The 19,159-nt window shown below is 35.5% G+C and overlaps 1 protein-coding gene across 2 annotated transcripts in view; it reads left to right on the forward strand.

Annotated features, from left to right (window-relative positions):
* NAV3 (neuron navigator 3) overlaps positions 1-19,159 on the forward strand; it is a gene marked incomplete at its 5' end in the record, with an annotated part of 246,791 nt that overhangs the window by 177,686 nt on the left and 49,946 nt on the right. For both annotated transcript variants that reach the window (XM_081330387.1, XM_081330388.1), the window contains 8 exons: positions 1,387-1,519; positions 2,482-2,758; positions 3,359-4,067; positions 5,820-6,308; positions 10,408-10,449; positions 12,947-13,104; positions 15,407-15,595; positions 17,289-17,341. In XM_081330387.1, the coding sequence (XP_081186513.1) occupies positions 1,387-1,519; positions 2,482-2,758; positions 3,359-4,067; positions 5,820-6,308; positions 10,408-10,449; positions 12,947-13,104; positions 15,407-15,595; positions 17,289-17,341 (2,050 nt within the window). The remainder of the gene's footprint in view (positions 1-1,386; positions 1,520-2,481; positions 2,759-3,358; positions 4,068-5,819; positions 6,309-10,407; positions 10,450-12,946; positions 13,105-15,406; positions 15,596-17,288; positions 17,342-19,159) is intronic.

Genomic DNA, 19,159 nt, shown 5'->3' on the forward strand with positions numbered 1-19,159 from the left:
TAAAAGTGGTACAATCTGTGAAAAGGTTGAAAAGCCCTGATCTAAGGCCTATATCTAAACTGTGTAAAAGCACTTCTGATTTAACTAGATCTGGTCATTCAGGAGCAAACCTGATTTTTAAAGAGAATTCAGTTATGTCCAATACAGGTTGATAATCTGAAAATATATGTCTGCTAACACGTCTATGGTGATTCTCAATCATCCAGGTCATGGTTGTCCCACAGGTGCTTTTCCAAAAGGCAACTGGACTTTTTCAAGAAAGTCCAGTTGCCTTTTGAATAAACACTTTTGGATGTCTGCCAAGAGCTTTCTTTTTCTTGTGGATTAGATTAAGGTTCTTTGCTTCATTCACTTCATCATCTTTTCTTAATTTATTAGCATTTGATTTATATCTATATTTTTATCAATGCTTATTGGATTCTTGCTCTTTATTCTTAGTCAATTCACCTTTTTAGATAGAATTCAAAAGTATCACCTTGAAGTGCATATTGTAGTGTCAGTCAAGAATTCCAAAGGCAACAATGCCCCATAGTTCTCCTTGAGAAATTCTAGATTATATTAAATCCTTAATATTAGACTTCCAAATGATCATTTGCCTTTCCTGTTTGATGTTCTCCAGATGTGCTGGGTTATAATTTCCATCACAAACTACCATAGACAAAGAACAGCAATAATGCTGGTTATGAAGAAGTCTACCTTGATTATAGATTACTGAAAACTATTCCTGCCAGTTTTAGGCAAATGTCAAAAAACCATAGAAAGCAAGATGAAATATGGGCTTGAAACCCACATCGCAAGATATTGAATAGTGCTATGTTAATTTATGTTAATTTATATCAAGCAAACTTCCTGGAGTGCAAAACGGAGAACTATGGTGGAATGAGAATAATATGTTACTATTGATATTATTTTCACTTTCAACTGCTCTTTCAGAGAAGAATTGAAGTAGCACAATTTTATATTCTTTGAATCTTATTTCATTTATGTTTATTTCTTTGAAGAATAACCAACCTAACATTAACCCACACCATTTTCTGGGAAAGCGTTGAAATAATCTAAACTAATACTGTAATAAAATTTAAACCAGAATCCAAGGTTGATTAATGCAACTTTCTTGATATCATAAAGAATATGAGTCCAATAAACTAGGAATCAGCCTACTGTGGACATTTATACTAGGTCTTGATAAAGATAGAAACTGCATATTTCAGTAAATTATTTACAATCAAAGCCTTTTTAGCAATAAAGTTCATATTTAGCATATTTACCAATATTTTTAATGAGTAAACAACCTATGAAATCAATTATATCAGCGAATTTCAGTTTCTGGTGAGAATAGATGATATATCAATTTATTTTTTTCCTTATTGTTTTTATCTCCAACAGTTGGGATGATAGCAGTTCCGTTAGCAGTGGCCTCAGTGATACTTTGGATAACATCAGTACAGATGACCTCAATACTACATCATCGGTCAGTTCTTATTCTAATAGTACTGCTTCTTCAGGAAAAAAAATATACCTACCCATATAGGTCTCTTAATTTTCTGGCTGGGATAGGATATTTAATCCAGACAGCCACTTGGATGCTTTGTCACTTTTTCTTAACATACTTGTTAAACACATAAATTCTTTACTAGAGTGTTTTGGGAGTGGAGTGGTGCGGTTTATTTCTTTGGTTTTCTTACTGTTTTCTTTGTTAGAATTATAATAGTCCTAAATCTCTTCTGACATGTCATTATAATTAGAACTTCTGGTACAGCCATGTCATAAAACCATAATGAAACAATTAATTGAATCAAAGCAAGAAAGGGCCACCTTCTGTGCATGATCTTCCTATGCAAAAAAAAGTATAACTATTCCCCCCCACCCCCATCAAGAGAGTCATAAACACTGCTGGAGTTTAATGACATGATTACATTTTCTATTGATCACAGCACGATGTTTTCAACAACCCAAGGCAAAGTTCTGTGCTGCATATGGAGGCAAGGTTGAGGCTTAAAGATGTAGCAGAGTCCTTTCTGAGCATATCACACTCTTAGTTATAAACAGTGTGTGAAATAACAACTAATCTCTGAGTAAACACATTTAGCCCCAATCACATGGCTTGTCAGTTAAGAATCATGTTCCTGTCAAGCCACTTACTGCAGTACTGACAGTTTTGTAGGCAAATTGAAAATCTTTCACAATTTGAATGTGAAGCTCACCTGCTAATTAAATATATGATCCTCATATTCTTAGGTGTAATGAAGAAAACAATCTCAAGAATCAGCATTAATTTTTGTTATCTATTATTAGTCACTTTCAATGTTAGGTTAATGTACTTAGCACCAGTTATACAAATACCATTTCCATAAAAACAGTCAGAGTAGGGTGATCAGAGTAAGACATTAAGTAAATAATAACGTGTACTCTCAGGCTGCAGTGACTGAAATAAAAACCCTTCCTCAATTAATTTCATTTCATGATATTTATTTTTGGTAGCTGAAGACAGATTCTGAAAAACGTTCGGTAACTGATGGAGAACCTTGGGGGAGCAGTGAAGAACTGAAGAAGCCAGAGGAAGATCTTGAGAGTAATCTTGACAACAGTGGCAAGTGGAGGACCCATCCTCCTGGATTGCTTGAGGAGGCTGAGAAAGGAGGGCAAAAAGGTCCTCTTCCCATCTCTCAGACAGGCTCTTGGAGAAGAGGCATGACTGCACAAGTGGGAGCAACATCATCTAGGCACAAAACAGGAGGAAGTACTATCAAAACACCTGGTAGGAAAGGCATTGAAAGTGTTTCATGTAAGACTAGTAGTTCCCTAAGTTGCCTTAGTTAACTTCAATAGATGGGAAAAGTCCATGTTTAGCTCCTGGGTATAGAAAACCAGCAATACTGTAATATTAGATTTATTAAACAGATAATTTATATAACTGAAGCGTATCACTTGAACAATAGTTCAGAAGTATTTGATGGGGAATAATGATAGAGTATAATATTGCCATATTTCCTTTGCAGTTGTGGGATGGGTAGGTAGGTTTTCCATTAAGGGGAACTCTCCTTTCATCTTTCCTTGTCAATTATTGGGTCTCCCTCTCCATTCAGGAGTCAAGACTCCATTGTGTCTGGCTATTTCCCTATGAATATCTTCAAATTGAAACTTTGTACTGCCCTCAACTTTCCCCCTGGCATGTTGTTTACTGCCCAGTTATACGTAGCCTTCACCTTAAGAAAGCTAAAGGTATGGTGCAAACCCTTCAAAAACAGGTGTTTTGCAGCGTTTGAAAGGCCGTATGGGCCTCTGCTCATATATATATGTCTTGAAAATCTGAAATCTACTAGACATGGATTTCTGCAGCAATTGTGCTCTTCTTTAGGAAAAACAGATGATGCCAAAGCTTCTGAAAAAGTAAAAACTCCCCTGAAAGGAGCTTCCATCCAGCGTTCCCCTTCAGATGCAGGAAAAAGCAGTGGAGATGAAGGGAAAAAACCTCCTTCTGGAATTGGCCGATCAACAGCCACAGGTTCCTTTGGTTTCAAGAAAACTGGAGTCAGCTCTTCAACAATAATCACTGCAAGTGGAGCAACCATAACAAGTGGCTCGGCAACTTTGGGGAAGATGCCTAAATCTGCAGCCATTGGTGGAAAGTCAAGTGCAGGAAGAAAGACCAGTCTCGATGGTTCTCAGAATCAAGAAGATGGTGTCTTACATATGAGTTCAAAGACCACTTTGCAGTATCGAAGTTTACCACGTCCTTCAAAATCAAGCACAAGTGGGATTCCTGGCCGAGGTGGACACAGATCTAGCACCAGCAGCATCGACTCTAACGTCAGCAGCAAGTCTGCTGGTGCTGCTGCCACCAACAAATTGAGGGAACCTACAAAGATTGGCTCAGGACGATCAAGTCCTGTAACCATCAACCAGACGGATAAAGAAAAAGAAAAAGTGACAATATCTGATTCTGAGAGTGTATCCTTGTCTGGTTCTCCCAAATCAAGTCCAACATCAGCTAGTGCCTGTGGAACACCAAGTCTCAGACAGCCAGGTTCAAAATATCCAGATATTGCCTCACCTACATTTAGAAGGTAAAATGTTTTATATGAAAATTATTGTGATACTTGCCTCCTCTCAGAAGAGATGATATTCTACAGCTGTATTATGGAGCTGGTTTCCATTGGGATCCTTGGAGAATTATGGTAGTTCATACATTAACAGCAATTACAGCTTTGCTGTGAAATATGTTGAAAACTTAGGCAAACTATTTTTATTTTACTTATTTATCAAATTTTGAAACCACCCATCTTCCTTACAGAAGGAGTGAAACTGTGACTCCCAACTTATATCTTTGCAACATTTAAAACGAAATATTGACTAACAAAATAATTTTGGAACTTCCAATTAGGTTAAAAGTTGGTCTGACATCTACAAATAGTTGCAATCAATTTTTTTGGAAACTATGAAATGCTCATCAGATGTTCAGTGAACAGAAAAATATAACAGATTGTCTATAAACAGCTGTTGCAATTCAGGATGCCTAACAGGACAGGAGAAGACCTGTACCAATATAATTTAATTGGTGAAATCTACTATAGAATAGTTATCTATATAGATGCTTTCCTCATCTAGTTAAGAAAACGTAAGTGGAAACCTGCTTTTACTTGCTTTTGGATGGTTGATAACTGATTAGGACTATCATAGTCTTAAGGATCCCATATATGGTAGAATTGCAATTTCATAACCTTAAAAACTGAAGGTAGTCTAGTAATTTCATCCTATTAACTTCTTTTTAAGAAAACTAATGTAATTTAAAGCATATATTAATAAGGTAGGGACAGGGTTGTAGAAACCATGGCAGATGCCTGAGATATCTAACTATGATGTTCCTTATCTTTAATCATTCCATTATGTGGAAGAATATGCAGCCCCTCTTGATTTGGAGATTTTTTGAAACAGCAGTGTTTTCATCAGAAATGTTCTCCAAAAAATAAGAATAAAATTTTTAAATCATATTGGCAACTTCTGGATATTAAAGCCTGACTCAAGAATCAAGACAAATTGTTCTACTAAAAAAAACAACACAAATATCTTGAAAGAAAGCTGGGACTACCCTCTTGTGGCCAGTCACCAATACAACATTTTACTTAGGAATTGCTTACCACTGTGGCTTTTATTACAGTATAAATAAATTGGATGCTTATTGTTTTTCATTGCCATTCAATAAGCTGTAAATTTAGAAAAGCCTTCCTGCAGAATTTATAGAAGTGTAGATCTTCTATAAATTTTAGATCTTTTAGAAATGCAATTTTCTGCAGTTTACAGAAGAAATCTATTTTCTTCTGTTGGAGACTGCTGGAGTGGGCTTGTAGAATAAATTTAATGAGATAAATAAAAATAACTTTCATAGATATACACAGATACATATGGAAAGAAACTGAATTTAGCATTTGGTACCTAATTTGAGATTTGAGAAAAATATTGATTTGTTGGCTGTCCGTAATCATAACGTAATACTTTAATTGTTAAAATATCTTCTGATCAAGCTTTTGAAATACTTGTTGGGTTTGATGAACATTTAATCTTTTTAGGCATCTACATAAAGAGAGATTGTTGAATTTATTTTCTCTGTGAGAAGATCCATATTTCTTAAAGGACAAAGCTTGAATGAGTGCTCTTGAATTATTATTTTTTAAATGACATCTAATAATGCATAGTCAAAATGGATTTTCTTATAAGAAACGTAGAAGTAACTTGAGCTAGCTGTATCCATATGCTGATATTCCAGATATTGTGATGTGAAGCTTTGGTTTCTAACATTTAGGTTGTTGGTTTGCTTCTAGGTTGTTTGGTGCCAAAGCCAGCAGCAAAGCGGCCACCGCACCAAATACAGAAGGCGTGAAACCTACATCTGCCATGCCCAGCCCTAGTACCACATTAGCTCGGCAAGGCAGTCTGGAATCTCCATCTTCAGGTACAGGTAGCATGGGCAGTGCAGGTGGGCAGAGTGGAAGCAGTAGCCCCCTCTTCAATAAGCCCTCGGACTTAAATACAGATGTTGTAGGCCTAAGTCACTCCTTGGCTTCAAGTCCAGCTTCAGCCCATTCTTTCACATCAGGTGGTCTTGTCTGGGCTGCAAACCTGAGTAGTTCTTCTGCTGGTAGTAAGGATACACCAAGTTACCAGTCAATGACTAGCCTCCACACCAGCTCTGAATCTATTGATCTCCCTCTTAGTCATCATGGCTCCCTCTCTGGATTGACCACAAGCACTCAAGAGGTTCAGAGCCTGCTCATGAGGACTGGAAGTGTCAGATCTACTCTTTCAGAAAGGTGAGTTAATCACACACACACACACACACACAAACACACACACACACACACAAACACAGAGAGAGAGAGAGAGAGAGAGAGAGGGAGGGAGAGAGAGAGAGAGAGAGAGAGAGGGAGGGAGGGAGGGAGGGAGGGAGAGAGAGAGAGAGAGAGAGAGAGAGAGAGAGAGAGAGAGAGAGAGAGAGAGAGAGAGTCGTATTTGAGATTGGGGGCAAGTGGACACTCTGAAAAACTAAGGAATGAAAAAAGCCTAAGAATTCTTTATTTCATTCAATGGATTCTGTCTATAGAATCTATTAAATTATGGTTGTTTGAAATTAAGATACTTGGGAAACATTTAGAAAATAGTGATGACATTAATAAAATTAATAGTTACCATGGCTTCCTTCATTTGCTTAGATCATTCTCAAAATTGCAAAAAGAGAATAATCCAAGTAATTTAACCCGGCCAATGTATATTATATGTAACAGTATAATTGTGCTTAATAAATTATAGCTTATTTTATATTAATGCATGGAATTTGGGCAGAATCTACAAAATGGCTGTCTTCTGACTGTGGCGAAGCATGATATAAGTAATCTCTTCTCTGAAGATTTCTCTAGAGAGTCTTCTTTTAAGATAACTACACACTGCCCAAACCTCAAAATTGTTTAATTTTAACTATGAATAGTGTTAATTTTATACCATGTTCCCCCCAAAATAACACCCAGTCATATTTTTTTTGCCTCCAAAAGAGGCAATAGGTCATATTTTCAGTGAATGTCTTATTTTTTCCCCAACACCTGCCTTGCCTTGTGGCAGCACCAACAGCTCCATCCAACAGGAGACTGTGTGGCTGCAGGACCATTTCTGTGGTTAATTGTGTCAAGTCTTTGTGAGCCCAAAAACAAATTGATGTGTTCTTGACAAATATGAGATTCCCACTAGACTCATCATGAAACTATGTACTATGTACTCAGTTCTTCAGTTCACAATATTTCTATGTATTATATTGTGTGAATTTGTGTGCATATGTACATGCATACACCAATGCTTTGTTTCTTCTTGGAGTACCTCTGATTTTCAGACTATTGATTGTGTTTGTAGATTTAGGCTATATTTGTATTCAAAAATGTCAGAGAACAATGAAGCAAGCAGCATAAAGATCCACAGTAACAGCTGCGTAAGCTGTCCAGGCACAGGCTGCAATATTTCTCATAGAAATCTCTGAAGACATACTAGGCAAAAAACCATTTTCTCTTCTGCTCCAGGCTGGAATACTTCAGTATTCAGCAAATGGATGACAGTTATATTGGACTGAATGGCTTATACTCATAGAAAACAATTATTTAATTGTATAGGATTTGTTCTCCTGACCAGATATATCATGAATACAACTGAATATTTAAAATATTTATTATAGTGTAATAAATTATTACTATTATATTAGAGTAAATATTTTAATATTCAGTTGTATTCCTGACATATCTGGTGCAATACGGTGTCTTTTACTAAGAAATTGCCACCCAAGTCATGTTTTGTGAGTTGGGCAGCTATATAAATTTGTTAAATAAATAAACTAATAAGATCCTATAGTGAATATTTTTAATAGTTAATATTTCTATCACATCCAGTCAAGGAAAAAATATCTTTTTTTAGTTGTATCCCTTTTATGTTCATTTTAGGATTATGAACAAAACTTAATGGACACAATTAACTGTTTGGGACCCACCCTTCTGATTTTGTAAAAGTTATTCCCAATGTAAATTAAAAATTTATTTAATTAAAATTTTCTTTCAGTCAGCCAGGCCGAGTGATCAGGGTTGTGATCTATCTCCTTTCAGATCTTAAAGGTTCTTTCTTGAACTCCTTGGTTTTGCTACAGAAGATTGCCCTGGCATCTCTGTAGGTTTTCCTCTATCTACAGGGCCAGGTTTTATGTCATCTAAATGCTTTAGGATTCTGGAGGTGTTAATTCCTGTATGTCTTCCTATGGTACCTGCCCTTATATCTTGCTGATTAATTTAATAGTCAAGGAGAGATGCAACCTAGAACTAAGGAGAAACTTCCTGACAGTTAGAACAACTAACCAGTGGAACAACCTGCCTCCAGAAGTGGTGAATGCTCCAACACTGGAAGTTTTTAAGAAGAGACTGGCCAGCCATTTGTCTGAAATGGTATAGGGTTTCCTGCCTTAGCAGGGGGGTGGACTAGATGACCTCCAAGGTCCCTTCCAACATTATTATTATTATTATTATTATTATTATTATTATTATTATTATTATTATTATTATTATTATTATTATTATTATTATTAGCCTTGAGCTTGGTATGTTTTTTTCCCCAAGATGGGCTCTGGGCAAGACCTGCAGTCAATATTAAAAGATACATTTTGGCTAACTTTTGATCCTCTTCTGTGTGAAGATCTGCCATATGTGTTATGCTACATCTTCTCTTAATAAATACATAGGGACAGTCCTCCATCTCTACAAAGTTCCTCTCCCTTTCCAATCTTTCCACTGAGAAGTTTAAATAGGACATTGGCATTCATACCCTAAGCCAAATATTGGTCAATAATGAACTAGATACATGTACAGATTATAGCTTCTATGTCCATCCAGGCCATTAGTTTTTGCAAACAGATTCTTTTTTGGGGGGTGTCCCTCCAAATGTTAAGTGCAGTCCTTGATCCCTTACTCTCATGCTATCAAGTAAAAGGTGTAGCATTAGGCCATAGGAGAAGTTTGTCTCTTGACAGACAGGTCCTCAGATTTAGCAGTCACTTGTTCATTGCTGTTCAAGTAAAATATAAATATGATTTATTTAGTTATTTTTCATATACACTGTGAAGTGGTCCACAGCTCAGGGTACAGATTTTATTATTTCATTTGTCAATTTGTCTTTGCATTGTCAAACCAAGTTTGGCACTAAGGATACCACAGTAATCCAACAGATTTTTTTTTGATATGGGAACTATAATTCCAAATAATTAATTTTCAGTATAAAAAAGTGGGCTGTTCAAGTATAAGGAAAGCTTTACTTGTGTTTACATGATGACAGACAGTTGGTTTTGTTTGGGGTTTTTTTTAGCAAGAAAGAGGTAGGTTTTTTATTTCTTAGGTCAGGAGATCCAAAAAAGCAGATATTTTACCTACCACATTAGATATTAGAAATGAAGTTCTACATTATAGTGTGTTTTGAAAAAAATACACTGACACTATTTTTTAAATTGTTTTTATAAATTAAAACTGTAAGCTGTTAGAAACAATGTAATGTTAAAACATAAGAAAAATCTATGGCATTTTAATAATACAAGTCTAGATTATTGTTTTCAGTAAATATTTATTTTTGTTTTCTATATAGGAGGTTTAGCTATTTCAAAAATTATTGATTGATTTGTTCATTAGTTAGAAAATTCATTGCAACAAAAATTATGACCTTTCCACATGATTAGTGTTCAACTTTCAACCTGATTCTTAGTGTTATCTATGATCCTGGTTTTCAAATGCAGATCTAGAGAGAGAAAAAATCTAGATTCAGAAACCATCCTGGCTTACATTAAAATCATAACTGAGCCCAGTTCATTTGTTTAGGCTGTCCTATCAACATAAGTACATTTGCAGAGTGGTATGGTAAACTTTCAGTCATTTTCTATCTTCATATTTCATGAGAATTGGAAATAGCAAGATATGTTAGGCATTTTATGCAGTTACATCTTGTGAACGAACTTGCCTTTTGAAAAGTCCTGACTTACGTAGATATTAGACTAATGCTTATGGAAAGAAATCACATTAGCACAATGAATTGAAATCAGACAATTATGCCATCTGTATTATCCAGACATCCCTTCCAAAGAATATAAGAATCTGAATTAGATAACAACTAAAGCTACATATAACAATATGATTTCAACATTGTAAAAATCTAATAGACCATTGTTACTGAAAAGTGAGGGATAATCTTTGTACAGTATTGCACACCTCATTTACAGATTTGACATTTTCCATTAAAAATACTTTTTCTAAAATACAGTATCTGCAAGTCAAACCTTTTCAGACCTTTTAATTTTGAAGTATTCTGTTTATTGTATGTCTTTAGGGGTTTTCTTTGTTTTAACAGCATGCAGCTTGACAGAAATACACTGCCCAAAAAGGGATTAAGGTATATGATATTTTATTCAGCATGACTGCTGTTTTTCTGTTCTGTAACTTCTCTCTATAATACATCAACCTTTTCTTGTTATTGTGTAAGCTATAATGAACAACTAATAGTACTTCCATTTATGTTTAGAAACTAGGTTTTTAAAAAGTTAAAATATTTTCTCTCTTTGACAATGAGGAGAATAAGAATAATTTGTAGGCTGCATCCTCAGCAATTCTAATAACCTGTATATTTACCTAACAGATTTTCATAGCTGAAAATGTTTTTCCCCCCAGAATTACTCAATTGTTTCACAGGAACTTCCAGATAAGTTTCAAATTTTGCTTTGGGTGGTATCCTTGGACAATCTAAGTCTAATTGTCAAAGTATGGTCCTTTTACCACAAATGTTTTGCAATAATCCTTCAAGTGTTCTCCCACAGCTTTTACACATTCACTGGGCAGGTCCTATTTTTGATCTAGAGTCTACCTTCCTTATATGCAACACACTAAAAATGCAATTTGTTTGATCAAAACAATTTCACTGATTCCTCAAATTCATCTGAAACAAGAACCTAGAGTTTGCTTCAAATGTCACTTTAGAGACATAACTTCCCACTGCTCATAGTTTTCTGTTCTTTACAGATTGAATCCTTACAAACTAATTTCTTATTCAAATTAAAAATAGCCATTTACTACCACAATTGTGCTGATTATTGAATCCTACAGTCTTACTTTACTTCTGGCTTTAAACTGACTCTCAGAGAGAAAGAACTACTGCTTAGTTTCCCAAAGTTTTCAATAATAATATTTTCAGTAGAAAGGATACAACATTCTCCTGCTGCTGTGGAGCTATATTTCACTGAATTGCCAGGTTCTTGAAGCTGCATATAAAGTTTTCCAAGGAGACTGGTGGAATTTTTTTTTTAAAGAAAGAATCAGTTACAGTTGCACCTACACTTTTGCTTATTGAAAATAATTTTGCTGCAATTGGTAGAACATGTATTATGCCTTCTAGAATCCAATGAGAGTTTTGCCATCTTTCTTTTTCTTCATCTGAAGACATTATCTTCAGTTCTGTTAAAGAAAAATAAACAGTCAATTCCTGTGAAAATTATCAGGGCCAGTATATATTTATTTAATTTATTTTATTTTAATTCCATTTATATCCCGCCCTTCTCCGAAGACTCAGGGCGGCTTACAAGCTTATCAATAGCCTTCATTCTATGTATATGCCTGCTTATTAGGGCTTTCATACACCCCCCAAGCGGCATTATTACAAAGTCAGCTTATTGCCCCCAACAATCTGGGTCCTCATTTTACCTACCTCGGAAGGATGTGTTCCTTGTTCTTGGCTATCAGTCAATTAAAATCTGACATTAAGACTAACATTAGTAGTATACTGTCAAGTAACTGAAATATTAGATTGCAATAAAATATTTCTTTTTTTTGCGATGCATATTATTAAGTAATAATCAGTTGAGCTTAGTAAATCTCAAGTAGATTTGAGAGTAGAAAAATAGCATCAATACTATTCAGTTATCTAAATATACTCACCTCAGCAAACCTTGTCCCCACCCTTGGATCAAGTATTATCAAAGTCTAGCAGTCTAACAGTCTGTTTCCACATATATGCAGAAATGGTTCTGATTATTACAGCAAGAACAAGCTTTATGTGCAGGCAAAAGACAGCAGATGCAAAGTCTAGTTTTAAAAATAGGCTTTGGGAAAATCACAGCACTGGTTTTTAAAATCTTAATTTTTTTTAAAATTTGCAAGATATTTGATTGTATATGAAATGTAAGCACTACATTTGCAATCTGACTGCTTAAGTACCTTATGTACTTATTAGCTATTGTACGTCACTGAACACTTTCTAAGCCTTTGTGACAATGTGTTATTATATTGTTGGAGATACATTTTTGTCCTTGGGAGCAATCCCGCAAAGTCTTTGGGACATTAAGTTTTTGGTTTTGGCAAACACACTTCTTCACAAGAGAGTATTTCTTTTTCACCTCTTATATCGATCCATTTAGTGGTAGAATGGTATCTCAGGATCACTCTGTGGACAAATAAGGCATTTTTTCCATAAGATTTCTCATCAAATGTCACTAACAAACCCCAATCATTTCTTTTTATAGTGTTGTTCTATTCTCATTGCTTTCAACTTTATCTGTACATTTTTGCTCCTCTAGCAATCATTACACAAGAACTGAGCACGGTTTTCTTTTCACCACCAATTATTTTTTAAATATGTCATTATGCTTGAATTCAGATTCTGTTAAAATGTTTTCTGAACAATGTGCTCTGCATGATTTTCTGTTAGATGCCAATTGTCTCTCTGTTAATGATTTGTCTGTCTTTTTCTTGGGTTATATTTACTTCAAATATTCTATTAAAAATCATCTGACCTGAAGGTGATATTTGCTAATTGTCTCTAATCTTTAGGTAGGTGTTGTTGCAATTAGTTGCATACAGCATGTGAATATTTTTAATTTGTCCATGGTCATCTGTTTCAGGTATACTCCATCTTCTCGTCAGGCTGGTCAAGAGGAAGGGAAAGAGTGGCTGCGTTCACATTCTACTGGAGGGCTCCAAGACACCGGAAATCAGTCTCCCCTGGTATCGCCTACAGCTATGTCTTCCTCTGCAACTGGCAAATATTTCTCTAATTTAGGTAGGAAGAAATAATTTGCATTGTTATTTTATTCTATTTTTTGCAGAGTAATATCCTCCATTAATTTGACAAAAGTAATTCATATGTGTTTGCAGATTAAGTTTTATCATGTCAGTTACAGATTCTGCTGTTTTGTGCAAAATTTTCTCTTTCACCTATCTGTGCATCATTTTCCCATACGTTGAGCCTTTCAGAAATGTTTTAGCTATATATTCCAAAGCAAACACTGGTAAGAGTGGCTTGTTTTAACAAATTATGTGATCCAGTGTGAAAAAAGATGATAAATTTGCTTTCTCTAAAGAAACATTAAAAGGATCAATGGTCTTCCCCTTAAGATCCTTGGTGTTGTGTAGTGGGTTTCTTCCAAGCAGGAGGCGAGACGAGATACATTAGACCTGGAAACCAACTTTTCAAGTGATAATTCCCTGTGTGCAAGGGAGGAAGGAATGTCACTGCATTTTTTCTGTTTTGTCAGCTCAGCACGTCTCACTCTGTTTTTCGGTCAGCTGCACTGTAATCTTATCATTGTAACCAAGGTGATTGTCACATGTCCAGCTATGTTTTTGGTTTCATGTCTGGATCTACTATGATGTGCGCATGTCCAGACAAAAGTTTACTTTTTATTACTTCTTTTTCTCTTTGTGCTGTCTGAGAGAGAGAGAGCATGTAGTCAGTTCTGAGTCTTTCTTTAATTTCCTGATTAAAGTTTTTTTACAATAGAATATATGCTTCGGGGTTTCTTTATTTTTACCTGATGTTCATCATGCATCAAATGAACCACGGTTCATCGCCCTCTGATAGGGAGGTTTTGACTTATCTCCCTGACATGGTAGCAGGATTTGGTTTGGTTTTTTTGATGCTGATAAGCATATAGGCAATTAGTTCAGTGACTGAGGAACGCTGTGATTAATTGCTGCAATATGCCAAAGAAAAAGGGCAAGAAGAAGAAAGCTCATTATCCATCTGCTGAAGAGGAGACAATCATTTCACAGAGATATCTCCCTTCCAGTTTACAGACCCCGCTCGCATCTGCTACACGTCTTGGAGAACAGAATTTTGTTTCCTGTTCGTCTACTGAAGCTGAATATGCTTGTGTTTCAGATGCATATAATTCTCTAATGTGGTTTGATGCTTTAGTCACAGATATCTGGACACAGCCGATTCGACTGATCACTCTGATGGAAGATAACGAATCTGTGGTTTATATATCTGAAACACGATTTACAGGTTCAAGGTCTAGACACATTGACATCCGTTATCAAAATATAAGACAAGTAGTCAAACAAGGTTTTGTAAAACTGCAGTATGTGCCTACACATGATCAGATTGCTGATATGCTGAACAAGCCACTTCCTGCAGCCCAGCACGAGTATCTGCATCAGAAAATGTGTCTTATCTGAGTTCTGCTTTACTGACAAAAGAAGGGGATGTCACTGTGTTTTTTCTGTTTTGTCAGCTCAGCACGTCTCACTCTGTTTTTCTGCCAGCTGCATTGTAATCTTATCATTGTAACCAAGATGATTGTCACATGTCCAGCTATGTTTTTGGTTTCATGTCTGGATCTACTATGATGTGCGCGTGTCCAGACAAAAGTTTACTTTTTATTACTTCTTTTTCTCTTTGTGCTGTCTGAGAGAGAGAGAGCATGTAGTCAGTTCTGAGTCTTTCTTTCATTTCCTGATTAAAGTTTTTTTACAATAGAATATATGCTTCGGGGTTTCTTTATTTTTACCTGATGTTCATCATGCATCAAATGAACCACGGTTCATCACCCTCTGATGAGGTTTTGATTTATCTCCCTGACAAGGAAAGGAAAGAAGTATATATTTCAAATAATAGTTAAAAACAGCTCTGTATCATGGAATTATGAAATGCCATCTATTTAGGATATAAATACACTTTGGTATATTAGATAATTATAACTAAGAAAAAAATGTCAAATATGTACAACTTTGCCTAGTCCAAGAGGTTTACTTGTAAATGGCCCATGGAAAAAATAAATTTTATTTACCTTTATATGTAATTAAAATTACTTACAAGTAATATAGTTCCTCATTTAATACTTTACCATTTAATTCTGAAAAAAAAAGATTTTGTTAAGAACCTCTGGAACTACATCTAAAAATGTGAAGCCACATTTGACCCTACAGCCACAATCTATACTATACTAACCATGAAGTTAAATTTATCCTAGAAATTGTTTTAATTGTTTATAAAAGATATGTCACTTCATTCAATAGATTTTGTCTAGAATATACATAGCATTCCCACAAACTTATTATTTTTTTGTTTCATATTGCAGTAAGTCCAACAAATTTATCCCAGTTCAAACTTCCTGGACCTAGTATGATGAGGTCAAACAGCAACCCTGCACAAGATTCTTCTTTTGATCTCTATGATGATTCTCAGCTGTGTGGTAGTGCTACATCCTTAGAGGACAGACCACGTGCAATTAGTCATTCTGGTTCATTCAGAGATAGCATGGAAGAAGGTAAGAGGATATGAAGCAATGTAGAATGAACAATTGTTGTATTACTCAGAGTTTAAGCCATGCCATAATTCAGACATATCAAACTCATGACGTCACATTACGTTGCACAATGTATCAAGGTGGTTTTGCCATTGCCGGCAATGGGGTGGGTGCGGCTTCCAGATGACGTGTCTGGCCTGCAGGCCAGCAGTTTAACACCCCTGCCATAACTGGAATTTATAGATATATTAGAAGCGAAACATAGATTTTAACTGATTTTTGTTTTGTTTCCTATCTGCTTGGAAATCACTCTTACTTTCATAGTTCAACAGCCTTTGGAAACATAGCAATACTCTTAAGTTTAGTTTACCGATAATTACAGTCAACACATTCCTAAATACAATAGGCCTATTCCGTCTTTCATGAATATTTTCATCATTTTATCACTTTCCTTTGTTAAGTTGCAACAATTATACACTTACCTTTTCTGATTCTTCCTTGGACAGTTATTCATAATCACACCTGTTACCAAGTTGCTGAAGACTTTTAATCAAATCAAAATCATATAAAATGAAATCAATCTGTATTATATTCATCATCCTGATGCTGATCAACCTGATTTTCTCATTATAAGTGCTGATTCCTTACACACACATTGCATGATTATACAAAAACATTGTTTTTGTTTAAAGTGTTCTTTCTGTTTTTCAGAAAGTTCTGTTTTTTCAGCATCCCAGATCTAATAAGCACTCAGTTCTGGCACCTGGAGCAATCCAAGCTCATTTTGTTCTGTTTTCAGCAAAATGAATTGGCTAGCATATATACTAGTGATAACAAAACTTAAAAATCACATCCCTTCAATGACCCAAGTGGCTTTGTTTCATAGAGGCCTAATAGTGTGCGAAAAATTAGCAACACTCTGGGTTAAAAGAGCAGGGCTACTTGCAATAAGGGCAACCCTAGGCTCCTATTATGGCTATCATGGGCCTCAACACTTGCTATTTGCATTGCAAACAATTCACACCAATGGATGCTTTTTTTTCTCTGAAATAAATAACAGGCATGGGAATTCAGTATAAACTAGGGTTCAGTGAGATGCAAAGGGTTATATCCCTCTCTGTTCTGTAATAATTCCAACTGGGACCAAATTTTTAATCCAACAAAGTTTTCATCTGAATTTTTGATATTTACTTTTTAGAAATGCTAATTGTTAAGTGTGATTGCTATGTCTCATTTTATCCTAAGCTGCACATGCAACTTAAAATCGCTTTCATATGCTGTGTGTTATCAGAGTGATACTTTCCAATTGGAATCCATCTCATTTACAGTGGAAGCTGCCCGCCTAGCAATAACTTTTATCTTCCATGAAATGTAGAATCCATTCGGCAATTGACATTTTCTGTATTTGCCGTACCAAAAATAGTTTTACTAAAGGTGACATTCAGGTGCTGTTCTCCTATCAGAGCAAAATAAACGATGATTTTTGTTTACTAGCATAACTGCAATGTATTACTAAAGTCTCTGTGTACAGGTGTTTTTTTAAGCATAGAAAAATCATTGTGTGGAATAAAAATATATTTCTAAACAGGCAATTTCTGCAATAGTTTTCTCTTTGGAATTAAAAAGAGATGTTATGCTATTGAATTTGACTGGCAATCACTCCTATTGCTTTATCAATGTTATTCTAATACCAACTTCGGTGTTTCTGTTTTAGTACATGGATCGTCATTATCACTAGTGTCCAGCACTTCTTCTCTTTACTCCACAGTGAGTCTTGAACGTATATTAAAACTCTTGGGCGTTGTTGATTCTGTGTATGGTTTTTAAGATTGGCTTGAAAATACAATAACATTTGAATTGATAACTGCTGTGATATTATTATATGCACAAAAATGAAAAAAAAAGATTCTGATATATCCACTATGGAGGAATGGCTGGCGAAGATGACAGAATTAGCAGAGATGGAAAAAATGACTTGTTTGATTAGAGGAAAGACAATGACATATTAGTGACTAGAAATCCTTTATGAACTTTTGGCTGAAAAGAGAAAAGAATGAACTTCTGATTTATGAGTTTGATGATTAGAAAGCATAGATTATAGAAAGAAGGAGATTATTTTGTAGACTTACAGAGAGAGAGGGTAAATTCAAATGTACTTGTAACTGCTGTTAAGAAGAGTGGAAGCCATTTCTCTCTTTTTCTTTTCTTTTCTTTTCTTTTCTTTTCTTTTCTTTTCTTTTCTTTTCTCTTCTCTTCTCTTCTCTTCTCTTCTCTTCTCTTCTCTTCTCTTCTCTTCTCTTCTCTTCTCTTCTCTTCTCTTCTCTTCTCTTCTCCTCTTCTTTATTTCTTTATTTGTACCTTTTACTTATTACTTTCCTTTTCTTTTTCAAAAATTGCATTTTTCAAACAATTAATAAACTTTTACATATGAAAAAGAAAACACATTAATACCTGACAGTCTAAGAAAGAATAAAAAATTCTTACTGCTGTTTGAATGTAACACCTTCTTTGTGGTTTCAGAAACAGTATGCCCTTGCTTTACTGAACCTTTTCTGGAATCTTTTGTTGTTTTCCTTCCTTCCCTATTTAATAATAATAATAATAATAATAATAATAATAATAATAATAATAATAATAATAAAGTTGGAAGGGACCTTGGAGGTCATCTAGTCCAACCCCCTGCTCAGGCAGGAAACCCTATACCATTTCAGACAAATGGCTGGCCAGTCTCTTCTTAAAAACTTCCAGTGTTGGAGCATTCACCACCTCTGGAGGCAGGTTGTTCCACTGGTTAATTGTTCTAACTGTCAGGAAGTTTCTCCTTAGTTCTAGGTTGCTTCTCTCCTTGATTAGTTTCCATCCGTTGCTTCTTGTCCTGCTTTCAGGTGCTTTGGAGAATAGCTTGACTCCCTCTTCTTTGTGGCACCCCCTGAGATATTGGAACATCGCTATCATGTCACCCTTCACCCTTCTCTTCATTAAACTACACATACCCAATTCCAGCAACCGTTCCCTATATGTTTTAGCCTCCAGTCCCCCAATCATCTTTGTTACTCTTCTCTGTACTCTTTCTAGAGTCTCAACATCTTTTTTACATCGTGGTGACCAAAACTGGATGCGGTATTCCAGGTGTGGCCTTACCAAGGCATTGTAAAGTGGTATTAGTACTTCACGTGATCTTGATTCTATCCCTCTGTTAATGCAGCCTAGCACTGTGTTGGCTTTTTTGGCAACTGCAGCACACTGCTGGCTCATATTTAAGTGATTGTACACTAGGACTCCGAGATCTCTCTCACAGTTACTACTATTGAGCAAGGTACCACCTATACTATACCTGTACATTTGATTTTTCCTGCCTAAATGTAGAACCTTACTTTTTTCACCATTGAATTTCATTTTGTTAGATAGCACCCAGTGTTCGAGTCTGTCCAGATCCTCCTGTATCTTAAGCCTATCTTCTGGAGTATTGGGTATTCCTGCCAGCTTGGTGTCATCTGCAAATTTGATGAGTTCCCCATCTATCATCCAAATCATTGATGAAGATGTTGAAGAGCACTGGGCCCAGAACAGAGCCCTGGGGCACCC

This window comes from Vipera berus, assembly GCF_964194415.1.
Source record: "Vipera berus genome assembly, chromosome: 6".
In the NCBI taxonomy this organism is placed as follows: Eukaryota; Metazoa; Chordata; class Lepidosauria; order Squamata; family Viperidae; genus Vipera; species Vipera berus.